Source organism: Haliotis rubra, unplaced genomic scaffold (assembly GCF_003918875.1).
Source record: "Haliotis rubra isolate DU_JTF1 unplaced genomic scaffold, ASM391887v1 Scf164, whole genome shotgun sequence".
Lineage (NCBI taxonomy): Eukaryota > Metazoa > Mollusca > Gastropoda > Lepetellida > Haliotidae > Haliotis > Haliotis rubra.
Window position 1 is genome coordinate 1,469,717 of NW_025765603.1, and position 12,390 is coordinate 1,482,106.

Consider the following 12,390-nt stretch of genomic DNA (forward strand, 5'->3'; position numbering starts at 1 on the left):
TGGAAGTAGGAGGTTACTGTTTATTGATGTGTTGAATTACTTTACAGCTTCGAGTGGCCATGGATAATCTCAGCGTTCTCTGCTCATTACTTCGGTGTTAGGTGGTCTTGTGAATTATAACTATGAAGCCAGCAGTTGATTTTAAAGAATGTCTGAAGGATTCCCCCAAATTCCGGTGAGTTCTCAGAAAGCAGGTGTCTATCGCAAACACTTGACTTCAATGTCAGAGTGATGTATCGTGCAAGTGACAGATCATCAACTTCGGTGACAATTTTTGTGTCAATATTTTCTCATTCCCAGTCCTTGTTTCGGCCCCATCGAAACATTTGGCAATCTTCACACCCATTGTGGTATTGTTTAAAAAAATCTTTGAGCCATTATTTATACTGTTCATTTCATACACATTGCTTATGAATCACAATGATTCATTACCCTAGTCTGTTAGTCCAAATCATCGCAATTTTTTAATGGAACCTGTTCACAAGGTTATGTTTGCATCATTTTCAGACATGTATTAACCATTTTAAATGTGGAAGATAATTCATTGGAATTTTGTGTTTGCTTCATGAGACAAATATACCATGCTATCTTTTAGATAAGAAATACCGAAACAACTCCAGCATATAGGTTCTCATAGATTGATTTGCAAAATACAAATATGTATGCTTTGTATCCTTATTTATTCAGGGTTAAAAGTCCTTATTTATGCTAAAATATAGCAACTTGCAAATATCTTTTTATGTTAGCAGGGATTGGGATAGTGAACTTTAACAATGGGCCATTTTCAGAATTATTAGCCATTTTCTGAATTTGGAATTGGCCACTGCCCTTGTATCAATATTAAACTTCAAAATGTTAATAGGCCATTTTTTTATTCCAATGTGCAAAATGGCCCATGGCCCCTGCCTTTCCCAATCCCTGTCCCAATCCCTGTGTTTGGATAATGTATAAAGATTATTTAGGAGGTAATCTAATGAATAGACAATATCTCATTTTTCAGGTTTGTTAGTTTATTAATTACAGTTCTTGTTTTCTTCTTTTGAATCACACATTCAAAATATTTCAGAAGGTCCAGAATCTTTGCCTTCACAATGTTAATGGTATTAACAATCACATTATTTGAATGAATTACACACTGATAGTATAATCATGTAACATACAGGTCATTATCAGTGCATTCACTATAGGTTATTGCCATTGTAAAGAGCAGCCATATGGGTCGGCAATTCTCTGAAATTGCACCTGAAGCTCAAGGTTAATTACTTAATCACATTAATAGCTGGAATGTGTGATTAGATTGATAGTGAAGCTGGACTACTGCCTGTCAGCATACCAGTTTGTTGATGTGTATTGCATGAATATACATTCCCTCTTCTCCTAATAGGTAAGGGGACTAGAGATGTTTGTTGTAGAACATGAATTATTTTTCTGTTTATTTCTTTGCCTCGAGCCTGGACAATAAACTTGTCTCCTTCCAGGAAGATTACAGATTATTCAATATTGGATATATATTTATGCTTGATGTAATAGCATTAACATTAGACACCCAAACATATTTGTAATTTATCATTTTTGGATATTGTTTGTTAATGTGCAAGCTGGCTTTAAATCAGTGCGCATGTTGGTATGTTTTTATCTCTGTGAATGGTGCGATGACATATATGTTGGGATATTGATATTGAAGGCCATCATTAAAATATTTAGGCTGCAACTTCCTGCGCTAATATTTTGGCCTTTTGATTTCTGCTAAGTCACTTTTTCAGACATAATTAAAACATACCCAAGCATTTTTTAACTGAATGGAAAGGTCTGACAGTTGTTGTTAAATTTGTTGTAATCAAACACACATAAATTATATCTTTTTTAACTTATACAGAGTGATTCATGTGTGCAGTTGTTTGTTTGAATTAGGTAAATGGACCTCTACAAATTTCACATTCATTTACATTCTCTCAAATTGTCATTGAGTACTTATGGTGTATCTCTTAGCTAATATGATTAATATTTTGAAAGATGTTGCAGAATGTATTTCAGTCATCAATCATCATCAAATTGTTTGTCTGATGAAGGGGTACTTGTAGGGATTCTAGGTCTGCATGGGTCCCAGGTACATACTTGTTGTAACAACAGCTGATTACAGCTGTCATCAGCACTGCAGGCACCCTTGGCTGATAGTACCTGTGAAGATCTGGGTTAGAATTGATCTTCAGTAACCCATTCTTGTCATAAGAGGGGATTAACAGGATTGGGTGGTCAGACTCGCTGACTTGGTTGACAGTTAACTTGACACATGTCATTGTATCCCAGTTGTGTAGATCAATGCTTATGCTGTTGACCACTGGATTGACTGGTCCAGACTCGGTTATTTACAGATCCCCGCCATATAGCTGGAATATTGCTGAGTGTGGCGTAAAATTAAACTCACTCACTCACTTGGCTTTATCAGTCACAGACTGCCATGACCGTCAGTGCATGAGGACCAAACACATTTTGGAAGCCTAATTTTAGGACAGTTTCTTATTCTTGTATGAAATACCCATCTTAAAGTGTGTCCGTGCAGATCTTGCTTGTATCTTGTTTCTGACGCAAGTCCTTTAATAGAGTCCTGCTGGATCAATACCCAGTAAGTGCATGTGAAAGCTTCTAGTATTATTGACATTTATTGAGAGAGACATCTTTTCCTGTATACAATAATCTATTTAAAAGCCAATAACATAATTATGACAGTTTTACTGTGTATGATGTCATTATCTTTGGGCAGTGAAGACTTTCCTGGTCAGTGGTATCTTCAGCTGTCACATTTTTCTTCTCATAATGACAGAATCAATTGGTTGGTAGGAGTGTTCTAATGCATCAATGCTATCCCAATAGCCTGGGGCTAGTAAAAATAGATTAGGACCAGTGAAATGCTGATGGACACTTTCTTGGTTGTCAAGATGATTGTTGCATTTTCACTGGTCCCTATTCTCCAGAATTGCTCTTATCTTGGTTTTCAGTTGGTCTATGACAACTTTCTTGAAACTGCCCTAAAACTTCTTTTATTACTTGGTGAGTGGGTGAGTGAGGTTTTACGCCGCAATGTTCCAGCAATATATGGCGGGAGACACCACAAAAAATGGGCTTCACACATTGCTCATGTTGGAAATCGAATCCATGTTTTCGGCTGGACAAGTGAACACTTTAACCACTAGCCTACCCCATGACCCCTATAACTTGTTGAGGTTTTAGTTCATGTTTGTCTGTAAACATGGTATCTGATATCATTTCGAAGGACAGGGCAGTGAATGAATATCACACTATGAAAACTGGACTGCCACATGTAATATGACATTGATACTCTGCAGATGATAATGGTTCCAAAGTTAGTAAATGGTCATAGGTCTTCTCTGGGACGTGTAACATGATAGGTGGCTTGGTGATTGTGTTCACAATAAAATCATGTTTTGATACCGTTTGAGCTGTTTATCTGTCAGCAAGGTTTCCTTGTTTGAATGAGACTCCATTGGGGGTTATTTATCTAATACAGATGTGGGAGAACATGACAGTGTCAAGGTATGTTTTGTAAATGGATAAATTAGGCATAGATAGGGCAACAATTCAAATTGATCTACATTTGTCATTGTAGGTGATAAAGTATTATATAGCCCATAGACTATCATACCTTTCTTATGATGTCATAGAGGAGGCAGTTGGGCAGCCTAGTGGTTAAAGTGTTCGTTGGTCATGCTGAAGACATGGGTTCAATTCTCCAAGTGGGTACAATGTGTGAAGCCCATTTCTGGTATCCCTAGTTGTGATATTGCTGGAATATTGCTAAAAGTGGTGGGATATCAGAAATGGGCTTCACACATTGTACCCATGTGGGGAATTGAACCTGGGTCTTCAGTGTGACAAGCGAACACTTTAACCACAAGGCTACCCCACCGCCCCTGGAGTCAGTGAGAAAAAGTTATTGGTCCTTCCTTTTGTAAAAATTGAAACTGAATAAAACTGACAGAAAATGTAAGCATAATATTGTCTTGTTCAAGCAGGACTAGCTATGAATGTTGACGAGTGAAATAGACGTACAACAGCCATGTCGATTAGTCTTTAAAAAGTTGATTTTCTAACACTGTAGTGATGAAATCTCATGGGTTTTTTCCCCTTCACTGAATTGTAAAAAAAGAATCAGCCTCCATTTTATTTGTCCAATGTCATTTTTCTTCTTGAATTTAAGTGTTTTTTTGTTGTTGTTTTTTCATAAACCAACTGAAAACAATTTGGCCTAACCTTCTATACAGCTGTATTTTATTGAGTATGTATGTTATTGTTGATATCCCAGCCTTGTAGAGGCTGGTTGGAGATTGATGGAGATAATCAACAATCCTATAGTCAGGTCATTAGTGGGATGGCAATGCTGATGGCGTTAGGTGACATTTCACACCATGCTGCTAGCCTATCGGAAACATAGTCATGATTGAGCTTGGCACACTGACATTTATATGTGGGGTTTGCTCAATGTTGTAATAGTCCGAAAATCACTTTGGTTTTTACAATTCAAATGTTGTGTTATATTGCTTCCACTAGGATCACATACTGAATTTTGTTTTTGTTAATGGCAAGTGGACCATTTTGTTGGACATCCCTACAAAGCAAAACATCCATTTGTCTAAATAGTATTTGAAGGATATGTTCATACTGCTAAATTCGTACTGCTAAGGTCATTTGATTAAGAATTTCTGAGTAAGTGAGTTTAGCTTTATGACGCTTTTAGCAATATTCCAGCAATATCACAGCGGGGGACACCAGAAATGGGCTTCACACATTGTACCCATGTGGAGAATCGAACCCGGGTCTTCATCATGACAAGCGAATGCTTTAACCACTAGGCTACCCCACCGCCCCTAAGAATTTCTAGACAACCTTGGTGAATATGTATTGAACATGATATAACCCCATTTAGTCTTAAGGCCTTGTACAAAGTTGTGTCTCTCAGTTGTGCCAGGATCTGCTGAATTGGCTTGGTATCTGTTGGGGCGGTGGGGTAGCCTAGTGGTTAAAGCGTTCTCTCATCACATGGAAGGCTTCATTTCCCCACATGGGCACAATGTGTAAAGCCCATTTCTAGTGTCCACAGCCGTGATATTGCTGGAATATTGCTAAAAGCAGCATAAAACTAAACTCACTCACTCACTGGTATCTGTTTTGGTTTTTGAGTTTTGTGTCAATTATCTCCATCTTTTGGACATTCTTCCTTGGACATTAACTATTATGTTTGTTAGTTTGTTGTTAACAATGTGCAATTTTCACACTGATGATTGCAGACTTCAAATAAACAGTCCTTGTCCGGACGATCCAGTGATTGATATTATAACAAACAATCTTAACAGGACAATCTTAATGTACAACCACATAATCAACCAGGTTTCAAAGTCAGACCATCATCAGTCACTATTAGGTTAACTTACATGAAATAAATAATGATATCTCATTCTTTAAGGTGGTACTGCCGACCCTAAATGGCCCACAGATTACGTCACCTTTCAGAACCTGTAAGGGTTACTTTGCACCTGTTCTAACCCACAATCCCCACAGGCTTAATCTGAGGTACTTAGTTGTCAGTCTAGTTGTCAAACAGGTGTGTACTTTGGGTCCCCATCCTGACTTAAAAAGATTTCTTTTAATTGGCTGAACCTTTGAGAAATGAAGGTAAAGGGAATTTATTTTTGGGTATAAATGGTAATTTCGAAATGATGGTGATGACATTATGTATGCCTGGTGCCAGTTCGACTCGGTCTCCATGACATCCTGAATCTGACACTTGATAAATTTTGCTTGAAATACTCTATCTCTGTCTTTAGCCATGATTTGGTTAGAAACATTAATATCTTTGTCGAAAAACTCTTTCCGACCCAATGCTGTCAAATTTGTTTTATGTCTTGAGAGATTTTTTCCCAGGTTAGTTTAGTCATGTGGAAACTACAACCAACCTTTATCAAGTTTGATTGTTCGGTGAGGTCTAACCTTGCCAGTCAGTGAAGGTGTCGCTAATGAGAGTGAGTTTGCTTTGCAACATGTCATGTTCACTGTGTACCCAATATATAACTGTTGGCAAGTGGTGCACTTTGGCACATGTTAATGCTGTAAACTATTCTCTTGTAATGATATGTGAATCTTTCTGATCGGTCAAGGAGCGTGACAGTTGCACATAACACATTTTACATCGTTAATGAAATAGACGTGGCATTGCCACAGAGTTGTGTTCCAGAATGAACATTATGTGACTGAAACACTGCTCAAAGTTGATTAAAGCACAGTTCATTGTTTGGGCCAACATACATTCAGCGGTCCCCAAGTAGTTAAAGTGTTCGCTTGTCACATCGAAGATCCGGGTTCAGCTCCGCACATGGGTACAATGTGTGAAGTACATTTCTGGTGTCCTGAAGTGATATTGCTGGAATATTGCTAAAAGCAGCGTAAAACTAAACTCACTCACTAAAGTGTTCTCTCGTCACGCTAAAGGCCCATGTTCGATTCCCACATGGGTACAATGTGTGAAGCCGATTTCTGGTGTTCCCAACCGTGATATTGCTGGAATATTGCTAAGAGTCAAGAGTGGCGTAAAACCCAACTCACTCACTCACATCAGATGCTGACATGTCTTGTAATTATTTGGGGGGGGGCGGTGGGGTAGTCTAGTGGTTACAGTGTTGGCTCGTCATGTCGAAGACCCGGGTTCGAATCCCGACATGGGTACAATAAGTGAAGCCCATTTCTGGTGTCCCCCGCCGTGATATTGCTGGAATATTGCTAAAAGCGGCGTAAAACCAAACTCAGTCAGTCAGTCAGTGTAATTATTTGGCACAGAATGGATGCAACAAAGCAAAAAATACCACACCACTCTTTCTTTGACGGATAAGAACACCATCACAAGCATTGTTTTTTACACGATTAAAACTGAGAAGTGAGATACATTTTATCAGTAATCTCCCTTCCATACAACCAGAAGGAAACTGTCTTCTCTGATGGAAAATAATCCTGTATATGATAGCATTGTTACTGTACATGATTACTCATCCTCTTTCCTGAAAATATTCTTCAGATTAAACTGACAGATCCGGTAAGGCCAGTATTCAGGAAAAATGAGTTCATTTTGATCTAACCAAGCCGTGTGAAGCCCATTTCTGGTGTCCCCCGCCATGATGTTGCTGGAATATTGCTAAAAGCGGCGTAAAACTAAACTCAGTCAGTCAGTCAGTCTAACCAAGTCCTTCCAAAGCATGGGTCATGGCTGTTGTTTTCTTTCAGCCTGTGTCAAATGATATGATGTTACTGATCCATTGATGTATGAAGATCCGGGATAGAACTGATCTTCAGTAACCCATGCTTGTCGTAAGAGGCAACTAACAGGATGGGGTGGTCAGGCTCACTGACTTGGTTGACACATGTCATTGTGTCCCAAGTGTATAGATTGATGCTCATGATGTTGATCACTGGATTGTCTGGTCCAGACTCGATTATTTACAGACCGCCGCCATATAGCCCGAATATTGCTGAATGCGGCGTTTAAACAGCAAACAAACAAACAAAACTGATCCATGCCTGTCTCTCTTTCCCTTACTGCTAAATTCATACTCATGTTGAAAGGTCAAAGTTTATTGCAGAGAACAATGAGAACAATGTCTGGTCATTAGTCATGAATGTAGGTACGTCATTTGTACCCCGACAGAATTTAGTTGTTGGGGCACTTATTTTTCACACCATTGGCACATAAACAACTACAAAATGTGTCGTTTCTTGTAATTACTTCCTGACCCTTTCATCTGTCATATACTTCCTGACCCTTTCATCTGTCATATACTTCCTGACCCTTTCATCTGTCATACGGGCCAGTTAATTATTTTCCGCAGTTAATTGTTTCGAGTTTCATCCCGACCAGTTACACAGACATGCCTAATATCATGATCCTGGGTTCGAATGTCTGTTTGACCTGACTATGGTTTGAGATTTGTCAGCACGTTAATCAAGCTTGAGGATTTCACTGAAGTTTTATTACCACATTATGACTGTATATGGTGGGTTTTCCTCATGTCACGATATTAGTGACATACCTGAAAAACAGTTTAAAGTGGCATGAAACCATACTCACTGATTGTAATAATGCCATCGGAATTGAGACATTTGGTTTGACAGTGGCTTCGTAAGAAGAACTATTCGGATACGTTACCAGTGATGATGTCGTAGACATCTATGGGGTTCAAAGATCATTGCTAATGGCATAGCTAAATTTGTATCTGTACTTGTCTTTAAAATTATAAATGGTACTGTTATTCTATCAACTCATTTTGATATTTTTTTATATGAAAAGGAAATTTATGAGGTTCTCTTTTTCTTTTCAACCAAGATACATGAGGAGGGGACCCATGATGATCCGGGTGAGAATCGATCTTCAGCAACCCATGTTTGTAAGAAGTGATTAATGAGTTTGGGTGGTCAAGCTTTCTGACTTATGCCATCATATCCCGATAGATCGATGTTCATGCTGTCAATCATTGGATCGTCTGGTTCAGATTTAATTAATTCAGCGGACTGCTGTCATGTAGCTAGAATATCGCTGTTATACTAAGTAACAAAAGAGGCATGAGGAGGTTGAACTAAATAGAGTGAATGAGTGAGTGAGTATTAATGTCGCACTTAACAATATTCCAGCCAAATCATCATGGCATGACGGAGTTATGCCGGCCATGTTCTGAAGTAAATAATGTGTCACCCAGGTGTTGATAATATTTGATTTTAAAAGATGCAAGGATCAGGTTCTCTTTACCATCGAAAACATTGGGTAAACAGAAGAATCCATGTCATAAGTGTCAAAAGCTAACTAATGGTCAGTGACAGAGGTAAGTGATGTCAGTATGAAGTCCAAAACATTCAGTTCTATTCTGTAGCGTATATAGCAGATTCTAAACGACCTTCCGTGTAATACCATTTGTATTAAACAAGTTAATGATTTGGTATAAAACTGGCGAAAGTGAGTTTGATGCTAAATTTTTCACAAGTTTAATAAAAATGGTATTTCACGGAAGCGTATTTTGTATTCTGTTTATTACTCTGCAACATAAATTGATAGAAAGAGCCTACGTAGTGCGATGGCTCTCAGCTTTCTTCGAGTCAAGCAAGGTCCAATACCATTGTGATAGAGGTATAACATTGTGATGTCATGACTGAAACCATTATGACGTCATACGTCTGGCGGTATTACACTAGTGTAATATTTCTGTAAAAATATTACACTGCAGTATCTTCCACGGGCGAGTAATAAGTCAGGATACATTATGTGAAAGCCAGGTTTACATGACAAGAATTGTTACCTGTTGATTACTCCACAGACCAGGTGTTACCTGAGCATGAGGAAAAGTTTGCTAGAAGGAACTTACTTCAGGGACAAGAGGTAAATTTTCCACTGCTTCCCTGGTGAGACAAAATGTCTGCCTTGCCGATGTAAAACAATTAGTTCATATTGGGAGTGACCTTTATATTTTTGCAGGACATGTTAGTTTGATAATGTGTATTGCCCGAATGAGATGTGTTATTTGTGGTTCTATGGGAATGTTTTGACTGCATTCACCATGTCTATCATGTTTGTGAAATTAGATTAATGATCAAAAACAGTAAAGACTTTGTAGGTCTATGATAAGTGATGGTGAAGCAGAGCTGTGGTTGGTGACAAGGACTGTTTTGTAGTAAGTGAGTCTGAGTGAGTGAGTTTTGTTTAACAACACACTCAGGAATATTCTAGTTTATGGTCACAGCTGTGAGTAATAATCGAATGTGGACCGTACAATCCAGTGATCAACATCATGAGCATCATTCTACACAACTGAGATATGATGACATGCCTCAACCAAGTCAGAAAGCCTGACCACCTGATCCTGTCAGTCACCTCTTATGACAAGCATGGGTTACTGAAGACCAATTCTAACCTGGATCTTTGTAATAAACCTGAACGTATCTATTTAGTGATATTTCAACTGGAGCTATCAACCTTCCACTGTCTCTTCAACAGGTATCATTCATTTATAGTATGGACTTGTGGTAGACATTCATCAAGGTCAACCCACCATGAGAGCCCTTTTCGAAAAGCACGCTTTTGTCGTAGTAGAATGGATCCTCTTGTGCTTAAAAAGTTTGAGGTAGTTCATCACTGATCAAAATCTGGCTCAGTGTAAATTTGAATCCTCAGGCTTTAGATGACATTTAGCAGTGTTCAATCAACGATAAACTACCTCAGATTTTAAACAGAAAAGTTTTATTTCCTGAATATGGACTGGATAATGGATTACTGTCCACCTCCCATTCATGTTTGTTGGTATTTATTTGCAGGGCATCTCTGGAGGAAGCCGAATCGGACATCGAGGCCCTGGAGGCTCGACTAGAGCGGGTAAATATCAATTATATTTCACATGCATAAATACAGCTGGAAGTAAATCAGACAAAGTTTCCCTATAAACAGTACATTCTTGTTGAGGTGGTGCAGTAGCCATGCTTGTTCACACTGAGTTGTACTGTATGAGGATCAAGAATATTTTACTTCCTGGATCACAGAGTGGGACTGGGAAAAAATTGTTCTGCTAATGAAATGTTCTGGTGAAACCATGGTAACAGAATAAGGTCCAATAAAATAAATATTTGACACTGATTAGGTTTTATTTCAGGATAGGGTCAGTAGGTACAAGGGAAGAGGTTTACATTAGGAAAATGTTAACATGGTTAAGATGGGGAGCTGTGTTATGGATGTCCGTGATCATGTTCGACAGAGCTGACAGAGTTGATGTTGGTGAAGCTGAAGCATTCGATATGTATTGATGTCTCCCTGCTGTATGGGGTGGTGGCATAGTGGGTAAAGCATTCAGCCCTAACGCTGAAGAGTGAGTTGTGTTTTACGCCGCTTTTAGCAATATTCCAGCAATGTCACGACAGGGGACATCAGAAATGGGCTTCACATATTGTACCCATGTGGGGAATCGAACCCGGGTCTTCATCATGTGGCTGGAGTATGACTGAGTGTGGCATTCAACAACAAACAAGCTGATACAAATGGACAATAAAACATTTCTTAGCTCTTAAATGAAATTATGATTTTACGCATAAGAACTTCACTGCTGTCATTACAACTCCTAATTTAGATAGCTAATAGGATCGGGTGGTCAGGCTTGCTGACTTGCTTGACACATGTCATCGTATCCCAATTGCGTAGAACGATGCTCGTGCTGTTGAGCACTGGATTGTCTGGTCCAGACACGATTATTTACAGGCCGCCGCCATATAGCTGGAATATTGCTGAGTGTGGCGTTAAACAACAAACCAACCAACCAAAGATAGCTCTGACGTGATAATGCACCAACATCCAGAGGTGGAATTAACTTTAAAATTGCTAATGTACTCCGGTACAGTGGCACATGTAAAATCACTTGCCCTGGTAATTTTTCCACATGGCACATGTAAAATCACTTGCCCTGATAATTTTTCCACTATACTGGCCGTTTTTCTTGTTGATTTTTTAAATAAACAACATAATTAACATTGGAAAGTCAACTGGACACCGGTACAGCGTGACATACAAATTTGCTAGCCCAACAGAAAAAAGCACTGGACTGGGGCATCGGGCAATGGGTTATTTCCACCCCTAACATCAGGGATGGCAATATTCTGCCCATCAGCGGATTTCTGCTGATTTTATTTCAAAATCGTTCCTCTAAATCACACATTCGATGACAAAATATTACGTTTTTCGATGAAAATAGATTTTGCTGTTGCCATCCCTGCAACATAGCTGGGGTTTCTCTGATAAGGACAACAACAGATAACAATGAAAGTCACCTAACAAATGTTTCTAGTAGCATAGGACAAGTTGATGGTAATCAGAACACTGGTAGATGTAACTCAGCACTCCTATCAGCCTTCTTGCAAATGAAGCTATCAAGTCAAGTTCTAATGCTGTGCTATGTACAATTATTAACAAAGTGTTACAAAGTTTTCAGCTTCACCACCATCTTGAATGCCATGATGTATGAAATCTTTAAGATCTTTCCATCTTCAAATGGTTGCTGTTATGCTTTGAACTTCAATTATCTCTGACCTGAGAAGAGCTGGAGAGCTCATACAGCGCAGTTTGGCAGGGATACCTTATTTGAGGACTTATATAAGCATTAGGAGCTTACAGGATCCTGGTTAGCACATGACGGTCTAGTTATCCTTCATCTCGCTTCAGCAGAAGGTTGGGTGATACCACCCGGAGAATCTCATGTGAAACCTTTCCTTGACTGAGAGCAATTCTGCCATGAAGATGTTTCCAGATCAAGATTCCAGTGTTTTTTGTAGCCTTTCTTGTAGATACTGTGTTCAATAATTGCA

The 12,390-nt window shown here is 38.9% G+C and overlaps 1 protein-coding gene across 5 annotated transcripts in view; it reads left to right on the forward strand.

The window, feature by feature from the left end:
* The window catches only part of LOC124271896 (arf-GAP with coiled-coil, ANK repeat and PH domain-containing protein 2-like), a 103,737-nt gene continuing 91,347 nt past the window's right edge, over positions 1 to 12,390 (forward strand). For all 5 annotated transcript variants that reach the window (XM_046707066.1, XM_046707062.1, XM_046707063.1 and 2 more), the window contains exons 1-2: positions 1 to 175; positions 10,360 to 10,417. In XM_046707066.1, coding sequence (XP_046563022.1) covers positions 123 to 175; positions 10,360 to 10,417 — 111 coding nt within the window. In that variant the 5' untranslated portion in view covers positions 1 to 122. The remainder of the gene's footprint in view (positions 176 to 10,359; positions 10,418 to 12,390) is intronic.